The sequence below is a fragment of the Siniperca chuatsi genome, linkage group LG7, assembly GCF_020085105.1.
Source record: "Siniperca chuatsi isolate FFG_IHB_CAS linkage group LG7, ASM2008510v1, whole genome shotgun sequence".
Classification (NCBI taxonomy): Eukaryota; Metazoa; Chordata; class Actinopteri; order Centrarchiformes; family Sinipercidae; genus Siniperca; species Siniperca chuatsi.
In genome coordinates, this window is record NC_058048.1 from 27,685,834 (window position 1) to 27,706,064 (window position 20,231).

Sequence of the window (20,231 nt, forward strand, 5' to 3'; positions counted from 1 at the left end):
TTCAAACATCAAAATGTTCCACATCTTCTGTACATTCTGGGTACTATTCAACTTTTCAATCCCAATCCATCCCAATAAAACTTTTAAAAATATTCAACTTTGTTTGAAGTAAAGTTACAATGGCAGTCAATGACAACAGCCTTCAAACTCACTCATCTTCAAGCTCTTCCTACTAATTCAAACATTCACGTAGAAACTCCATTCAAACTTTAAAGCGCTCACAATCCTTGGGACTTTCTCACATTTATTCAACTTTTTCATATTTTTTGTACATTTTACACAATCACAGTTTAAAACATGACATTTTCAGTCCTTTTCTGAGTTTACCATGAGTGTGTATTGGGCGGGAATGTTCAGAGCTAGAGTGAGGGACACAACCGTCAGAGTGCAGAGGATCTGTAAAAAAAAAAATGTATAGCTCTTCTCATCAACTTGCTGTCATTCCAACAATTTTCACTCTTAATGCATAATTTATACATCAAAACGTAAGAAATTTTTTGCCGGTCACGAACATGTAACTATGGAGTCAAACAATCTCACTCAGTTGCCACAGTCAGCTTCAAAGTGACAGCAGTGCCAGTCAACTGCCACACAGATTTGCATATTAATGGAGATCAGAATTTTCAGGAGGGAGGCAGAAAAAGGGACATTTCTAACTTGCTCTCATTCCCACATTTTTGACACTACACACACAAATCTCACACAACCTCTACAGCAGGTTTCCCTCTCTCTTACGGTGTTTTAACTTTGGCGATAGGAGTTACGGTCTTTGAGCTAGAAGCAGGAATATGAGAGGTGCGCCTCAGCTAAAATGTCTATGAAATGAACTCATTCAGCCAGAAGTCACACTCAGCAATTAGCATCACCATGGCAACCTTGGATCTCACAGCTGATTGACATGAGCTAATTAGTGCAGTTTGACACACACACACACACACCGACCTCTTTCTGTCTCTCTCGTCTTTATCTGTCTGTCTGTTTTTATGTCTCTCTCTCTCCAATAAACTCTAATTTCTGCTACTCTTGCTTCTATTTAGCTACAGAAACCATTCAAATGTCAAAACGTTCAGCTATTTAATGGCATTTATGCTATGATTCAGCTTTTCTACCTTACCTTTTCATTCATACTCTTTGAACACAACTCCATTCAAACCTTATGGTACTCCACATCTTTCTTACATTATTGATATTATTCAGATTTTAAAGACAGCAATTCAGTTTAGCGTCAGCTTTTTCAACAAACCTTGAATTATTCCACATTTTTGTTATTGTTATTATTCAACATGTATCATTCAACAGCCAGCATTCACACCTGCAATTTCTTCAGAAATTGCTTCTCTAGTTAACTAAATAGTGCTGCCAGGTCTATTTGTACAGCTTTCATTACTATATCACTTTGAATTCCTCCTGGAAACAGGGAAAGGGAAAGGAGTCTCTATAGTTGCTGATCTCCTGCAAATGAAGAAAAAGGCCTCTTATCATTTAAACTCAATGTACCAATTAATTTAAGAGATGCAACAAGTTCTCGTTTTATCAGCTTTGAGATAAGTCACCTACTGACACAGCTCTATTTCTGTGTCATTGTCAAACTGAACATTTGCTGGTTTTTGTGGAGACATGCTGCAGGCATCTGAGAGACAGAGAGAGAAACTGTCAGTAGTCTCACTACTCAGACAGACACTCTACTATGTCACAAACTTTGTTATATTCTTCTCCTCCCTCCTTTATCAGAGCCCCACCTGTTTCTGCCCTAATATGGGGGCATCTCTCTGCCCTCCGGCCAATCAGGCGGCTGGATGCGTCCCTCCTAGAGATGCTATGGGTCAGGTCCAGGCCTGGGTTTTCAGTGAGGGGAGCAACAGGCTGGCTGGTGACAAGGGGCAAAGGCCTTAGACAGAGAGAGGGGGAAAAGATTAAAAATACCAACAACAAGTGAAGGAGAGCAGCTGAGGACAGACAGGAAGTGAATGTTAGAGGTAGTCATAGGAAGATTAGAAAAGAGAGAGAGGCTAAGATTTAAGCTGTGTTGCTGCAGGTGGAGGTCTATCACCTTTGAACAACTGGAGGAGGCACGCTGAGGCTGAGAATTAAGGTAGGCTGGATGGATGTGGTTTGATAAAGTCTCTGTGCTGTCTGCTGATGCCCGAGGGCTCTCTGATGGTGCTCTGTGCTGAGAGGAAAGCAGGTGTTAGACGTCACGGTTGAAGGGGCCTGATAGCTCACTTTCTGGAGTAGCAGCAGTATTAATGCGGCCATGCCTTTGTTGCTCTGTCTGTACTCTGTGTCTGTATAATTTAGTTTTAAATCAGCCTGAGAACTTGTTTTATTTTCTGAAATATTGCTTTAAACATTTGGCAGCTCAGGAGCTGCTGAGAGTTATGCAGAACAGTTTATGTAGTAGCCTGCAGTCTCCACATTGCTGACTTTGGATAGCGTAACAATAGCGCACTGTTTAAATGCAAAGACAGTTTTAGTAAGACAGCTGCCGCTTGTGTTTATTCCAACATGCCAGTTGCTGGTTACAAACACTCGAGTATTCACTGAGGTTTATGGTAACTATTTGCAATGTGGCATGTCACTATGACTCCAAGTTTATAAGAGTGTTTTGTAATGAGACCTGGGTCAAATAACACTTGAAAATTATTCTTAACATTTATTTAAACCTGTAGGAGTGCCAGATGGGTGGGGTCTACAACACTAGACAACGCCACGAGTACTGCAACATTTAGAGAAAAGCACCTAAACTCTAGATAAGTTAAAAATAAGTAAAAGTCAAAAATAAGTTTAAATGGCTTAATGCTGCAGAGCTGACAGAGCTGCTGGTGGCAGTACGCTGTCAAAGAGCCCCTGTCTAAATGTTACACACCAGCGACAGCTGCAGTGTGATGGTCATAGGATCTGTTTGCCCCCCAATTCCAGCTTCATCGCAGAGCTCGCCCACCAGCCTGGTATGTATGTTGGCCCAATGTGGGTTCAGAGGAGGCTGTAGCCAAAACACACCCGCTCTGTGATGGAGGGTCACCAACACCAACGCACCGGGTTACATAATGCATGCACTGGGTAATTTTTGAGCAACAGATATTGGTGTTTACTTTATATTAAACTTTCTGATTTGATAACAATACCAAACTAATCTAAAAGGCAGATTCAACTTTCCAACAACGTTTGCACAGGGGCATTGCTGGTTAGGTGTTTTTCTTGCCTTTGTTATCAAAATATATTCCCATTTAGCTCCTTGAAATGGATATCTCCACTCATTTGGGTGGACTGGTTTGGACTGATTTACTGTTTTCTGTTGCTGATGAGAAAACATGGACAGGCTTCTTATACTTTTGTGAAAGTACTGAGCTTGCGTGGTCCATAAACATTTCAGATGGCAACAAAATGGGATAAATACTGCGAAACTTCCCCATTAAATAACAAAAACCAAGTATGATACACTAATCATGTCTTGTAATGAATTATAAAATAAAGGCTTCTCAGCCTATTGTACTGTGACTCTGACCTTTTATGCAAGTTAATTGTAGGCACAGAAGCTTGGCTGCCAATTATTTTCTTTTTGGAAACTTGGAGACTAACTTGTTCTATCTTTGTACGCTTTCCGCATATTAGACCGTGCTTTAGTATGTTTGTCCATATGGTAGTTAAAGTTGTTGATGTCTCTGCATAATAGTGATGGCAGCTGCCAAACCCCTCTACTCCGGCTGGACTTAAATAGAGGCCAATAACTGAACTCTCCACTAATTCTGTCGGTACAGACTGCCACAGGGATTGCAGGGCTGAGTTTGATGCTACAAATAGTGTTAGTGTCAAACTCTTATGGCATTTTGTTATTGTGGACGCTCTAAGAAATCAGTTATTTTGAGGTGACATGTTGCTCTGGAAGATGTGTAGAAAATAAAAAAGCAGATGGTATAATTTTATGTGTATCTATGAGCTGAGAGTAAATTACTTCAAAAATGAAATGATGGAAAATATAGCAGTTTCCTGGCGACGGGTGGTGGTGGTGGTTGCGGTTGTGGGTGGGGTTCATTTTAGACCAGGAAGTAGGGTCAAGAGTTGATTGGGCAGTTCAGGAGGGAGACCTCATGAGGAAACACTGCTTGACGTACATACGAGGAAGAACTTCCCTCAGTGTACACAGAGAGCCGAGAGGATTTTTCAGGAAGGAAGACTCATGTAAACAAGTGACTCAAGAGCACATGTCATTTAATATTTGAGATAGCCATGTGTGTCTCTCACGGTGTGTATCTGTCAAAAATCTCTATTTCCTGTTTACATGGAGGCATTTCCTGTCCAGAGGCTTACGCCAGCGGGTGTGTCTTGTTTTGTCCATCTGATGTCTCAAATAGCAAGGAGACACGCTGGGATCTATCTCACTAATTTTGAAGGGGTTCGAATATTATTCTGTTTGGTGGATGCTTTTATCTAAAGTGCCTCACAGCAGCAACGCTTCCTAAATGTTCAGCTCGGATTGCCACAGTGGGAGATAAAGCCCTGGCAGTGTCAGTGCCCTGTTGTAGCCACTGAGCTCCACAGGCTTTCTCTTCCTTCTCCTGCTGAAGTGCGGCTGCACACTTTGTCCATCCAATTATTATAGTGTGCTTGCATTCACCTCCTGAAGTTCCACAATGTGTGACTGTATAAGAGGTGGTTTAGTGGCAGTTGTAGCATCTAACCCTTTTTTACACTGTTGCTCTATTTAGGGTAGAAAGACACAGGTAATCAATGTTTTAATAGAAACTATTCAGTTACTAACAAGTACAACGTTAGTAATTCACTGAAACTTGTCAGGCCACCCAATTTTTACTCATCTGTAAACTCATCAGTTTTGTTTGGATTCAAACACAACAAAAACTTATAAACTCTCTATTTCCTAAGGATCTTCTGGCTGTAGCAGCAGCAATGACCAGAAGTGATGAACAGACTTTTTATATCCTCTTACCTTCATCACTGATGAAGGATCTGTGATTGCTCTGCTAACAGCAGCTAGATCAGAAACACAATATCATGTTGTTGTTGGCTCTTGTGAATGAACGACGACTATTCCTGTTACCACGGCAAGGCAGTAAATATCAATCCAAACTATTCTCCTGTGTGTTTCCTCAGTGGTGGAACTCAGTCAGCAGAGTCCCTCGCTGTCTTCACAAATCGCTTGAAGATATGTCTTCAGGGAGTTCTTACTTACCTAATATGCTCTTTCTCTCTCTCTCTCTTTCTCTCTCTCTCTCTCTCTCTCTCTCTCTCTCTCTCAAAATAAAAGAAAAAGAAAATTGTCATCTGCTATGCACTTATGTGTTACTTCACCTGCAGCCTGTGGCACTTGTGTCAGGTGGAACGTGGAACTGAGAGTGAGGCATGAATGCTTCTTCCTGATCTACTGTGGCTTGGATTGCACCTCATTTGTACGTTGCTTTGGACAAAAGCCGAATGAATAAATGTAAATGTCATGTCCTAATCACAGTGATCTCAGTCTGCTGTGCAGTAGTATTTTATTTCCTGAAAGTTACACAATGCTACTAGTTTTGACCATCATAAAGCCTAATATACTGTATGATAAAACGAATGAATGTCAGTTACGTTAGATGCTAATGACAGACTGCAGTTCATAGCCACAACAAAGCAGTGTTGTTTGTGATGCCCGCAGCATAGAACATTTTCATTTAAAGGGGTACTCCAGTGATTTAGTGCTGCTCTTCCATGCAGTTGTTGGATGCACAAGAGACAGATTAAAAACAGAACGGGCAAAACTGACGCTGAAAGATATTATATGTTCTCACAGTTATACTCCTCATGACACGTAAACTGACCTTCATCTGTAAAATTAAACCAGTTGAGTGTATTTCCAGAAACAATGTCCTTGTTAGTTTGGATGATACACAGACCTCACTGTAAACAGTTCAATGTGAATAATACTGCAGTTACTAATAAAACATTTTATGTTGGTGGACGCAGAAACCCCAGAACTCCTGCAAATAACACCACAGCTATCTGAATGGCTGGTTACTGATAGTGGTTAAGTGGGAAAATGATTATCTTTTTTGCAATTTGTGTGAAGTGACGTTTAACTGTAATCTATCGTTGACACTGTCCATTGGTTTTCATGCTTACTGTACACTGCCAACATATTTATTTATGTTGGAGTCAACCCTCCTGTCTCAAATGCTGAGTCTTCTGCACCGTTTGGGCAGAGGGCCCCATGGAGACGTCGTGACGATGAGATGATGGTGATTGGACGGTGCTTCATTTGTCTCTGAAAAATGAAAGAAAATCAATGAACGAGAGGAAGTCTCCCGCTTGTATTCTATTCATGCAAACTCGCAAACACACTGAAAACATCTTCCACTTGTCTTTTCTTTATCTCACAAGACTGCAGAGTTCATGTTATTCACTCTGTTCAGTTCCTGTTTGTCTCTTTGACGTTTTTACAACTACAAATTACAGCAATCTGACAACCACTTCCTTTCACTTTTCAGGCTCTTTTTCATCACATTTTGCTTTTATTCTTCTGTTGGTGAATTTTTCCTATTTCTTCTCCTTTTCTGTCCCATGAGTTCCTCTCATTCACAAATTCTTCTGTCCAATCATCTTTGCGCCTCTATTTTCTATCTTAAACCAATCGATTGTTGGATGCTGCTCTATAAAGACCATTGCTGTCATTCTGTTTTTCAGACAATCCAATCCAGTTGATTTCAGTCTCCATACAGTATGTGTTTGTGACGCCATGCATGTGAATGCCCATACATATGTTGTCATATGCGTTCCAATGCAAAGATTGTGCTCTGGCTACCTCCATACAATGCACTAAATAAATATACAGAAAAATGAATAGGTATAACATTCTGGGAAAGTGTAGGAAAAAATAAATAACAGCAATATACTGCTGTTGGAATAAAAACAGTTTCCCTCCCTGGTCTTGTGATCGTCCTAAAATTAGATTCAATAAGGCTTGTGTTATGTACTCAGGCTGCCGCCAATTGTGAAAAAGTGTTGCAGTATTTCCTGCAGTGTGTGTACTCTTATGTAAGTACGTGAGTAGAAAACCTATTTTTGTCGATATCTGGCCTCTGCTGATAATACAGTCCACAAATAAATCACAAACTCACATCCTCAGCTGTCTCTCATGTGCTGCATCATTGCTGCAGTGTGTTGTGTTAAAGAAATGTTATCAGCTTTTTAAAGGGCAGATGGGTGGTTGTTTTCTTTGGGTGGACACCTGATCCTAGAGTCCTACCATTACTGCGTCAACTATAACATCATTAACTTGTCCATCTCTAATAGGCTTAGAGCAGCCACTGAAGAGGATTAGAGCAGCAGGGTCAGTTTCACAAGGCTGCTGCTGTAAGTCAGAGCAGGACAGTGTAGGACAACAGAAACTATTCAGCTCACATCACACCATCACATTCTCTGACAGATGTCTGGACCGGTCTGAGGGGTCACAGCTATCATGCTTTTAAAGAGACTGTCCTCACCAGAAAAAAGACTCTTAGATTGAATTATTGTTTTGATTTCCCAACATGTGGCTTCTTGGAGTTGTTCGATTGATGACGAAGTAGCGTGGATGGGCATGTAGTGCGTCAGACTTTCATGCGGTAAACTGGAGTTTGCATTCCATCACAAACTTGCAATTAACGCTTGCCTTTTTATTAACTGTTACAACAATCCTTACTTTACCCTTAACCAAGTGTTAAAGTTGCCTAATCTTAACTATACTGTAGCTGCCATGTGCAGATATTGGAGAAAGTGGTGGTTTGGCATTGGCATTGGAAAGAATAAAACTTTGTCACTTAACGTAATACGGGGTTTGGGAGAATTGTCCCATATTGACATTCTGGTCTGATAGGGAGAGACCGGGGTCTGTCTGCTGTTTGGTGCCGAGCAGGTAGTGTACAGTGGGGTTTTTACAGCTTTTTTTTCTGAAAACAGCTGCCTGCACTGCCGACAGTATGAGAGTGCTGAGATTGAACCAAAGCAGTAAAGCAGTAAACTCACTATGAAGCTCCATAAAGCTGAGGGGAGCTGCAGATTCGGCAGGTTCATCACTACGAGCAACTCCTTTCACATTATCACATTGTTTTCACATGTTGTTGTTATAAAATATATTGATTAAAGAATCAGAATCAGAATCAGCTTTATTGCCAAGTAGGTTTAAACATTCGAGGAAGTTGCTTTGGTATGTTGGTGCCTGACAATAAACATAGTAGAAATATAAAGAAGTATAAAGAAACATAAAGCAAGTACTGCAGGTCAAGAATCTTAACTATAAAATTGACAATAAGGTATTAAAGAATATTAAAACAAAATATTATAAGAAAATAATAATATGTACAATATGACAATATGTTATTTAAATTGTGCAACATATTTACATGTGAATGTGCAAAAATGTACAGTATTACTGTACTATAATGTTTGTGTCTGGGGTGGGAGGGGTCAGCCACAGTCTTTCCTGCTCGCCTCAGGGTCCGTAGACGTACAGGTCCTGGAGGGAAGGTAGATTGCAGCCAATCACCTTCTCGGCAGAGCAAATGAAACGCTGCAGTCTGCCCTTGTCCTTGGCAGTGGCAGCAGCGTACCAGATGGTGATGGAGGAGGTGAGGATGGACTCAATGATGGCGGTGTAGAAGTGTACCATCATTGTCTTTGGCAGGTTGAACTTCTTCAGCTGCCACAGGAAGTACATCCCCTGCTGGGCTCCTTTGGTGAGGGAGCTGATGTTCAGGTCCCACTTAAGGTCCTGGGTGATGATGGTGCCCAAGAAGGGGAAAGACTCCACAGTGTCGACAGGGTGATGGGGGTGGGTGGAGCTGGGCTCTTTCTGAAATCCACAACCATCTCCACTGTCTTTAGAGCATTGAGTTCCAGGCTGTTCTGGCTGCACCAAGCCACTTTAACCACAGAGGTGACAGTTCAGAAAATGCTCATCCTGTATTTCAGTCAGGACACTCACATCGAGGTTTTAACCATTTATTGAAACATTTTAGTTTGGTGGTGTGGCTCTGCTCATGTGTGGTCTGGAACAAATGTGAGCTAGATTGCTGGACTGGTCCTTCTCACTAACCAACATTAAGAGACAAATGTTGCAGCCATGCAGCTTCTTGGTGTGAATATGTAAATGTACTTAATTCTTTGTTCAAGAATGTGTTCTTGAACAAAGAAGGACCAGTCCAGCAGTCTAGCTCACATTTGTTCCAGAGCATCACACGTAAAACTGACATAGAAAGCAAAAAGGCATTACTCATTTTGTTGTGACTAAGCCTTTTGCACAAACTCTGTGCTGAAGTTGAAAGTTGCTGTCAGACCGTGTTTAAGCTCCTTTCCACTCACTGACCTCACTAACAAACCCGCCTGCATTATCACTCGAGACAACTTAATCCAGCTCCTGTTAGAGAAACTGCAGAGCGGCTGACAGCACCAACAAGCTCTTCTGGTTTTTTCTCTGATCTTCAAATTCAGAGCCCATCATTTAGCGCAGTCAGACAGCAGGAACTGAGACACTTTAGCTGCATAGTAATTGCCCTGGATCATATTAGCAGGGTGCTCTGCCTCTTACCCAGAACATTATTAGGAATTTAAACTTTTGTACCAATTGGACAGATGATTATAAATTTTAATTTATGGATAGAATCTCTAGAAAATAATGTGACATTTAATTTGTTCAAAAATAGTCTAGGAGCGTGCAGCCTTTCAGACAGGAAGCAAATGTACGTTCACTTGTTTGTGCTTTTTTAAATTAGCCTCCTGGATATTTTTTCATGGCTTTTGTCATGTTGACTCAGTCGTTACATTTATGCACGGTACAAAGCACTTTGATCAGATTTGGGGCCTGTGTGTTCATCAGTGCTGATGTGTGAGCGTATCTTTGATGTTGATCTGTGTCACTGCAACAACACGAACAGCTTGACAACCAAAGTAAGCACTTGTTTATTTGTTATTCTTTCATTTATTTTTCCTTTGAAATAAAAATCTGCTTTTCACAAGCCCCTTGGACTTTTTTCATGGCACAGCTTTGTTGGTAAGTTCTCTGAAGGCTGATGGTTTCAACAGTTTGGACAAAGACTCTTTGGTTTAGACGAGCCGGGCACATGGAAGAGGGGCGTGGTCAACAGTAGAAGTTATTTAACTGGTACTGGGATATATGTATCTGCTCTTTCAAAAAAAGTTATTTCTTTACTTCTGCAAAGAAATTTCAGTTTCCCAGGCAGTTTCATTCCCTCTCCGTATGTCCCATTCAGTATTACTGTTAAAAAGGCCATTATATTCATCAGAATAATATGCCTTCTGATATCTTCTATAGTTTATTCATCGTTCGGGTGTTGTGCGTCTATTGAAAGTAAGTGCATTATATGTGATCTTTGTAGGATCGCTTGTGTGTTATGGTATTCTTTTTGCTTGTATACAGTGCGTCACTATGGCTAATGATAAGAGATTATTGTCTTAAGCACGATGCTACGCTTTATATATGTTACTTTTATTCATACTCGCTTACACCGATGTCGTGTCTGTATATTTCGTTTGTATTGCGTGTGCAGTTTACTAGTCTAAGTGCTCGTTTTGAGGATTCTAAGTAGTAAACAACTTGATGCGCACGTCGCAGAACATGTCCAGACCAAGCACCCGCTATATAGAACAGATTAAGCTGTTTTATTGCTTAACTTAACGTGCATGACATACCTAATTTGTTTTCTTACAACTATTAATCCCTTTAAATTTGTATTTTGCTAAATATACATTGTGTATCTTTGTTTAACAGTCAATGTTAATATTATGTATATTTATTTTTACTCTGTATTTTTGTTTTATAGACAGACTACACACACACACATACTGAAAACACCCAACTAAGTAAACTTTTCAACTTTCTACTCATAACTGAGTTGTTGTGGTGACAAATAAACGGGTTACTCCCATATTTCAACCATCTTTGCCTGTCTCTTACCGGACACCCTGTGGCGGGTTTCAAACCTAACCAGCAATATACTTAATGGGAGTGTGCTACCAACAGCTGACTCATCTTTACAATTACATTGCAGTGGAGTGCAGCAGTAGAGTTCATAAATGTTGGATTTTGGGTCCTCCCCTGCTCTGCTCTCTGATTGGGGCAGTCATCAGGCGTGTGGAGGCCTGCAGATGTGTGAGTCTGATCTATAATAAGACTGGGCTGCAAGGCATTTGAAATCTTCACCTCCTCCTCCTCCTCTGCCATCCCTCCATTCCTCTGCTCCATCCAGGGAGTGCCACCTCCTTCACCTGCCACTGTCACACAGAGCTGCAGTTTAAAGCTGCTGTCAGGTGCAAACATCCACAAGTCTAACTGTAACTGATCATATTTTTACTTCCTCTAGAGGTGTGACTACAGTTTATAAGCTCAGGAAACTTTTCATTCAGGGAAAAAAATCATGGTTTTTAACTGACACCTACCACTTTGATAACTAACAAGATTACTTTTTCTAAATACAAAATTCACAAATGACAATAGCGTCGTCCTGCACATTACTGTCACTGTTGTCTCTGCTGTAGATTAATGAAACACAGCAGTGACGACTGCTCATTTGTAGCTACTCTGACTGCTACTTTCAGGCCATTAGTACAGCCGTGTAGTGGTTGCACCTGTTGTTGCTGCTGATACAAGTCAGTCACTCAACTCAAAAATCAGAAAGCCTTGAGCTCACCACGGCAAGCTGAACATCTCTGACGAGTATGTGACTAAAACTAGTCAAACAAAATTTGTCAGTTAGAATATCTAAACTATGTAAGATTTAATGTTTAAAATGAGTCGAATTTCCTGCACTTTTTTAAAAATGCACCAGAATCTGATTTTTTTTTTTCATTATATAGCACAAGCACCATTAATACATACCACTTCTGATTTGTAGATGTTTGATTTTTCATCTAGTTCTGGATCTGCTTAGTGTCCAAAAGTAAATTGTTATTGTGTAGTTATTTGTCTAACAATAACATCAAACCTTCACAGAATAAGAAAATGATTATAGCCCGCTACATTATGTGTTATTATATCTCATTAGCACTGTAGGAGCAGCAGGGTCAGTCATCTACCGGGGGCTCAGGGATCGTTTTGCTATCTCTGTTCTCATCTGTAAAGGGTCTATCTCTCCAAAACTTGTTCTATTCCATTAATGCCTGTCGCTGCTCCTCTGTGACTGATACACTGACGGCTGGGCAGCAGTGAATGTGTGTTATGTGTTCCTGTGACCTCCTAGAAACCAGATACCTCCAACCCACCCAAACAGGCACGACATCCACGCTGACACTCTACACGTCCAAACACACACGCACAAATTCAAACACACAGGCTTTCTCCCTTGCACAGACACAAATACACACACACACACACACACACACATAGCTAAGCTAAGGCAGTTACAAAAACATGATCACATGAAGGCAGGACTGTGAGGAATGAGATTGCTGGGGGCCGCAGGGACAGAAAGCCAAGTGATTCCTGAACTAGCAGAGATATGCTGCTGATGGACTGATGGTAAACCGACCAGGAGAGGAGCTTCTACACATTCAGCAAAGTCAGTTAAATCAATGACTTCAATCAGTGAATGAAGACTAGGCACTGCCCAGGTGCTGCTGTTTGTATAGTAGCCAACAAAGTTAGTCTGTGGATATACTGTAGATCTCAAAGCTGCTCTTTGAACTCACAGTTTCAGACAACACACCTCTGTGCTCAGAAGAGCAATAGAGGAGTTTTTCCATCTTTAATACACCAAAAACTATTTAAGCATTCTACCAGCTAATGTGAATTACTTGTGTTTTATAGTTGGTGCTACAAACGCTCAGCTGGTTCCTGATGGCATCATTACTGCTTTTATAGCTCGCATCAGCTCTCCCTGGTGAAGAATATGAAATGTGTTTGAAAACAGCCTGGCAACCTTAAATGTCTGAGTGGACATCAAAGCATCAGGAAGCCAGCCATGGAATCTGGTCGGCAGTCTAGTCTTGGTCTTTACTGTCAGCTTTACTGTATTTGGTTGCACCAATTACATCCCAGCCTGCCCTAAATCACTGTGAAATGATTATTTTTGTTAATATGGCTTTTATACAGTGGTTACTAATGCATTTGCATTGTCTGAAAAGTAAAGAAAGAAAAGTAAAGTTATGAACCTGCTATTTCAGTGCCACAGCAAACAATAACAAACATCTCACCATGCGATTGTGACTACTGTAAGTTACAGTATGTGTTACAGTAAGAAACTTAACTTCCACGTCTTTGCAGCAGCATTCTGGGGATTTGCCTTTGTTGGCTCTCTTTAAGGGAAACAGTTCACTATTTGGCTCCTGGCATCACTTTAATCAGCTGACTCAGATTTAGTTCAAGACATGGTTGATTGGTTGATGCTGCTGCTGGTTTGTGACCTCAAGACCCAAATAGTTTCTCTATATATACCAAGCTTGCTCTTTCTGCTTCTTCTTCCTCCTCTTTTCACTATTTCAGAGCACTTTCTGTTTTCTGGGAGTGACATACAAAGTGTCTGAGAGGAGAGTTTGGAGAGTTCAGATGGTTTGGGCTCGTGTAGCCGGTGCAGAGTTATGACCAAGACTACGGAAAGAATCTCAAGACCACCATTCCAGAAGACCGACGGCCATGTCACCATAGCAGACATGTAAACTCCATGTGCACAAGCCTGATATGAACACCTGATGCTACACTTTCTTAAGAACACTCCCGGAGCTAATTTACTGTTATATGATATAGTCCTGTTTTAATGGCATGTCAGTGGTGACTGACATCCTGCATAAAGGCAGTACTTTATGTATTAAATGAACAAAATGTATTGAAATTGTTCCTGATTTATTTCAACTTTTACTTTTGCAAGACAGAATTTCAGAAACATATGTGTCAGTGCTGAAACAGATGCTCATCCTCCCTCCATTTCTAATATTCTGCAGTATGTGTGCACACATGCTGACATACTCATTTTTTTCTTCTTTAAAGCAGTTTGAATTGAATCTCTGTTCGTGTGCTTTTATTTACAGTCAGTTCAATTAATTCAGCCAGTTCAGGAAATGGCTTTCCATTCCTGTTTTTTTATGTTGCTAGTCAAGACTCTCATATGCGATGTGATAAAAAAAAAAAACCTAAGAATGAATGCACAAAAACCAGAATAACCCGAGTTGTTTTTTTCTGTTTCAGACTCTGACAGAGACCAAGAGGACAGCCATGTTTTCAGCCAGACCAGAGATCCAGCCGTAAGTAAACACAGACCTCCTTCTGCTCATGCAAATACATAAACCAACCATACTACTGTCTTTATTCTTTAGTGAGAGCCATAACACCAAAGTGAGCAGGTGAAATGTTAAAGATGAAAGATGATGATCAACATGACAAACTACAACAGTCTACATCAGTATTCACTGAGTAGGAGACGGTACATTTTTTATTTGTCTTCTCAGTCCCTTTTAAAAGCACCATCTGTCCTCCACACAGTAATAACACGCTGCACTTCAGCTCTGAATACGCAGCCGACACTTTAACTCAGTGGAGCGATTCTTTTATGTGACTGAAATGAGTGTCGACAGATGTTGCACAAGAATTTACTTTACTGAGGATGTTACGTTGCTCTAATCTAATATATTTAAAATGGAGTGCATTATTACACTTTATGAAGAGAGTTGTACATTATAGTTGATTGTGGACTTAACCTCATTTAACGGGTATTAAATCATTCTAGCTTCATGTTTTAGAGTTCGTTCATCAGCTGCTGAACGTGTGTGTGTGCAAATGTGTGTTTGCATGTATTGTGAACAAGCAAGGTACATTATTGCAGTAAGTGTGTTTTTATTGATTTTCACACAGTAACTGATCCGACCACCGTCTGTAAGAAAGGATTAAAAAGAGGAATAGATTGGCAAAAATGTATCTTAATGCGTAACTATCTTTTCGAAAAACATAAAATGATAGGAATTTAACTCACAATCTGAACCGGAAATTTGTTGTTGCTAAGTATCAGAGGTCACAGCAGCCTGACAACAGGTGAAGTGCTAAGACAGGATGTTTTTACAAGATTAACTATGTGAGAGTTTGTGAAACAAGTAGAGGAAGGAGCTATGCAAGGCTGGGACATGTTTCCTCCAGAAAGGAGGTAAGAGGTAAAAGAACCATAATCCAGTTCAGTTTGGCTCAGTCCAGCTAAAAAATTCCAGTGGAGAAACTGTTGCAGTCAGGGGAATAAAACACACAGATTACAAATAAAAACACATGATAATACCAAAAGTAACAAGAGATCTATATTCAGATTAAATGAAACAGGTTATCAGGAGAGAACTGCTTATTTTGGCCCCCAGCTTTCTTTCCATCTCTCTCCTGAAAAACTTACTCCAGTGAGAGAACTGTATTCCAGATCATGAAGTAACACAGAAAGTAAAAATAAATTCAGTCACAGAAAAAGAAACAAGACCATCTGTCATCTGCAGACAATCATGATGAGTTTAGCTTCCTCAGAGATAAAAAGCCATGTTGTCATTTTTACTGCCTCTGTGCTCTGACTGAAGTTCAGTTGTCAGTGACTGTTTTATCTGTGTGATATTATTAGGTGGGGTGTCCTGACCACATCCTCAAGTTGAGTGGATTGGTAGTAGCAACGCATGGTCAGCATATAGAGTACCTCAGAGTACAACAAGCCCACAGCTCGTATTTCTTTTATAATTCTTGCTGACACCTCAGCCTCACATACACACTGTAACATATATTCAAACCTGGGAGCCCAGCGTATCCCAGTACAACCAGTTTTATTCGGTTGAGTAGCTTCAATGGAGCCGAGAATGTCAGTGGTTGGAATAAATTGAAAAATTTATATCGAGCTCCCCATGTTCTTTAGATTTTTTCCATACCAGTCTCCCAGAAGCTGCAGCACAAAGCTGCTACGGAGGCACAAATAATCTTGTAAGTTGAGCTAAAGGGTAAAGCCACACTGAAAACTGCTGCTGCATGAACATTTTAAAGTGACTTAACACTATCTGTTACTGTGTGGGCAGGTAAAAGACAAGAGGCGGTCACCCCCCTCTAACAGATCCCCCTCCGCCCCACAACGCAACCCTCACCACAGCGGCTCCACAGACGAACAGGAGAGCCCAGAGAGAGTGGTGAGACACACACAAACCTACCTGCATTAAAACACTACTAGTGACACACACACGAGGGAACTCTTTTATACATTCATGCATCTCAGGGATGTTAGAGTGTGTCGATACAGCCGCACAGAGCTGCTAGCGTGGCTGGAAACTGAAGAATCGTCACATGGTGCGGAAGGATTTTCAAGTTTTGTACTTAACTGGAAGAATTACATGGTTGTGTATAAGATGAATGTGCAGTACAATGTGGGTAAACCTGAAAGAACAATGTGGAGATAAAAGTAATTAAAAACTGAGTCTAGATGAGAAGATCGGTACCACTCTCACATCTGTCCATTAAATATGAGCCTGTTAGCTTAGCTTAGCTTCTTGGCCAGAAGCAGTAACTTAATGGAGTCTCTGCTGTTGTCTGACAACCTCACGGTGATGACAAGACTCCAGGAAGTCACTGCTCCCAGCAAAGAAATAGTTCACCACATAACGTCCCGTAACACCGCAATTCTTGTACATATTAAACAAACGAGATGTAACATGTTAATTAGTGAGCTTTAGTGGTGCTGGTGGGTGGATTTTGTTACCTGTGGACAGAGCCAGGCTAGCGTTTCCCCCTGCTTCCACTCTTCATGCTAAGCTAAGCTAACTTTCTGTAGCTTCATATTTAACGTATACATATGAGAGTGGTATCAATCTCTCATCTAACTCTCGGCAAGAAAGCAAATATGTTTCCCAAAATGCCAAACTATTCCTTTAATAATAATTTAATAGTAAAAATGATCAACTTGATTCAAGGGTGAAGAGCTTGACAGCATCACCAGCAATTGTGATTTACTTTATTTGGACCGAGGAGAGTCCTTGTGACATTGACCTCAGGACCCTCAAAGCTCCAGTCGCATAAACAAAATGTTGACATTTTTATGAACTACATTGTTCCTCAGATATATTTGGAAAGGGGAACACAGCACTGTGACTGACTTCATGACCCCAGCAGCCACCAGGCCCATACAAAATAGATCACAATAGTCCAGGCCTGATCTGCTGAGGTCATTGTCCACCACATAAACAACCTTTCATTTCTCCCAGCTCAGCACAGATGCCAGTCATGGCCTTTTCACGCCACAGCAGGTGACCGCCAGCTGCTGGACGCAAAGTCGACAACAAAAAAACATCTGAATGTGACAGATCTGAAACCAGCCGCAGGTGTCGTGGCTGTTAACACTCTGACCCACATTCATGGACATAAAAAAGTAGCATGTTAGCACTTTAAGAGTTTATGTGACACAAAGCGGTGCTGCTGCTCGTCGCGAGACAGTGACACCTGCTGGTTTCTAACAGAAATGTCAGTGTAGCTAACAGACATGTTGAAACAACGTAAGCTGGAGGTTTTATCCACACAGGAAAAAGACCACAGATCCACAGTGAAATATATCTGTAACAATATTGTTTTGTATTATTGTAATATTGTAAATAATATTTGTGTAATTATCAAATTAACAGTTAACAAGTTATTACATTAACACAGGTAGCATGCAACCATGGAAAATGTGTTAAGTTAATGAATATTACACTTTTAAAGGAAAATTTACATTACATTAATGTGTAATTGATGGTAAGTCACATTTAATTAAACGGCTGTAATTGTATCAGTTCCTTTAAAGGTCCAGTGTGTGACATTTAGGAGCAGCTATTGGCAGAAATCGAATTTAATATATAAGTATGTAAGTGCTCAAAGTGCATTAGAAAAAAGAAGGGAAGTAAAATAATAAACAGTTAAAGATAAACATTCAAAATTAAATAAAATTTAAAAAGAGTAATAATAAAGATTACATATATACATATATAGCAGCATATCTATATATATAGCATACAGTATTAACAGCAAATTATCATAACCATAATCACTTATAAACATTATCAACTTAATAATAATAATATAATAATAATAATAATGTACAATAGTGTACATAATGAAGAAATGGAAGTGAAGTAATAATAACAGATTTTTGGTAAAAGCAATAAACCCAAATAATTATTGGTCATACCATTTAAACAGCACTTTTTCAACCGTAGCTTCGTTGATTTAGTGTTGTTCTTTTGGCATCATGACATCCACCTACATCACAGATCATCTCGCCCTGTGTTCTCTTCACCTGTTGTCTGCAGGTGCAGAAGGAGAAGCTCCATGCAGAGCTGAAGCAGGTGTTGAGTCAGAAGAGAAGTCATCTGAGAGAGTCGACCTACCACCTGGCCCAACCAGAGATGGACTCAGAGCCCACAGACGAACAGACAGTAAGTAGTAGTCTGATAAACACTGTTAATGTGACTTTTCAGGCTGAACTATTTATTACTTTTATTTGTATCAGTGGTTGATCAGCGCGACTGGAGAGTTTTTACTGCCATAAATCAAACACAAAGTAACTCAAATGGTTGATAAAGTTCACGATTCCCTTTTTCCTTTATGAGTCGTCAACAAGTTATTTTTCCTTTGGTAAGTCACCGGAAAAGTGGATGTAATCCAAGAATAGAGAGACCTTTCCTCCATGACAGCTTAATGGATAAAATGGATTCAGAAGTAAAGTGTGAAGTGACAAATAACTGTACAGTAAATTCTGTGCTCACTCAAGCAAGTGCAACCAGATATTAAACAGTGAAGCCGTCATGCATTGAATTTTAATCTACCCAGCGAAGAGAAAAGTGAAATACAAGACAGAAGAACTCAGTGTCTTATGTGATGCCTGTCTTTAAAGCTGTATAACGCAACTTTGCACGTTGGACCCCAAATGGTGTCGATAGGTAAAGATTTATGTTGTGGATTTCAGCATCCACAGAATCGCTGTTGTGTTGTTCGCCCATGTTTTAAATTGATCACTTGTAATTTAGACAAATAGAGTGAATCTACAGTGTTCCAGTTGATCAGGCAGTCTCACTTTGTGATTCAGAGTAATATGACCAGTGACTTTATACATAATAAACACTTGCCATTAAAGCTTCTGTAATTTAAAACAATGCAGGGTTGGAGAAATTCTGACCGGGCTGTCTAGTCACACTAGTCCTTGGTTGATAACACCATTAAATTACATACATCATATATTTTGTTCAAGGTGTGTTGCTCAGTTGGTGACATGTCACTTTGCTACAACATGTGAAAATCATTGGTTTCATCTTCAAGTATGAATCTAAAGTATTTGTAACTCAGTTTGAGATCCCTCTAACCAAGATTAATAATGAGACACCAAAACAAAATGGAGATTTAATATTTATCTTTGTTCTTGATGATATTAAAAGTTGTGTGTGTGTGTGTGTGTGTGTGTGTGTGTGTGTGTGTGTGTGTGTGTGTGTGTCTGTGTCTGTGTGTGTGTTTTAAGAGTGGGGAGGAAGCCTCTCAGTCGGTGGAAATCGTGGTGGAGACGGAGGCGGAGGCTGGAGCCAGCGGCTACAGTGTGACTGGTGGAGGACAGCGAGGGATCTTTGTTAAAGATGTCCTCAAAGACTCACCAGCTGCTAAACATCTCAGTCTACAGGAAGGTACCTGCGGTCACATCTGATTCATTTAGGGAGCACTTTTAGGAAACATACTCATGTGCCCTGAGATAACTTCTGTTGTGATTTGGAGCTATATAAATAAAATTGAATTTAATTGAATACTCAGTGCTTTAAAATGTGTGTCCTGCTGCTTTGTTCATCAATACAGTATTGTAAACCCTAGAAATAAAATATATAAGAATTATATTCATAAAGGGTGTAGGTGCCCTGCATCGACAAACCATAAAAATGATAATAAAAATGTTTTTACACATTTACAACTGCAAAGCTGTTGAACAGAAAAATAGGAGCTTCTATCATATCTCAGATACAGGCAGAGTTGCAGCAAGTCATGCAGTTTTTACCAATACTGATCACAGATCACAACTCAGACTACAGTGAGCCCTGGTTGTGAACGCTGGTCTGAGGTCAGTACATCAGATCATCTACTGACTATGACCTGACAGACAGCAGCAAGTCTGTCTGTTTCAACTATCTACACTGTGAATACCCTTATTGATACCTCTAAGGAAAGTGTGGAGGGCTGTAAACACTCACAATTTTACATGGAATTGTGTCAACAGCTCCACCAGCATCAAAGCAGACATGATAGC

The 20,231-nt window shown here is 40.2% G+C and overlaps 1 protein-coding gene across 5 annotated transcripts in view; it reads left to right on the forward strand.

Annotated features, from left to right (window-relative positions):
- Positions 1 to 20,231, forward strand: part of prx (periaxin) — a 45,426-nt gene that overhangs the window by 7,010 nt on the left and 18,185 nt on the right. For 3 of the 5 annotated variants that reach the window (XM_044202442.1, XM_044202441.1, XM_044202445.1), the window contains exons 2-5: positions 14,162 to 14,217; positions 16,003 to 16,110; positions 18,259 to 18,384; positions 19,461 to 19,620. In XM_044202442.1, the coding sequence (XP_044058377.1) occupies positions 14,162 to 14,217; positions 16,003 to 16,110; positions 18,259 to 18,384; positions 19,461 to 19,620 (450 nt within the window). Of the gene's footprint in view, positions 1 to 1,844; positions 2,093 to 13,462; positions 13,632 to 14,161; positions 14,218 to 16,002; positions 16,111 to 18,258; positions 18,385 to 19,460; positions 19,621 to 20,231 lie in introns of those variants that run through there. The other 2 variants (XM_044202444.1, XM_044202443.1) reach the window with 2 other exon arrangements.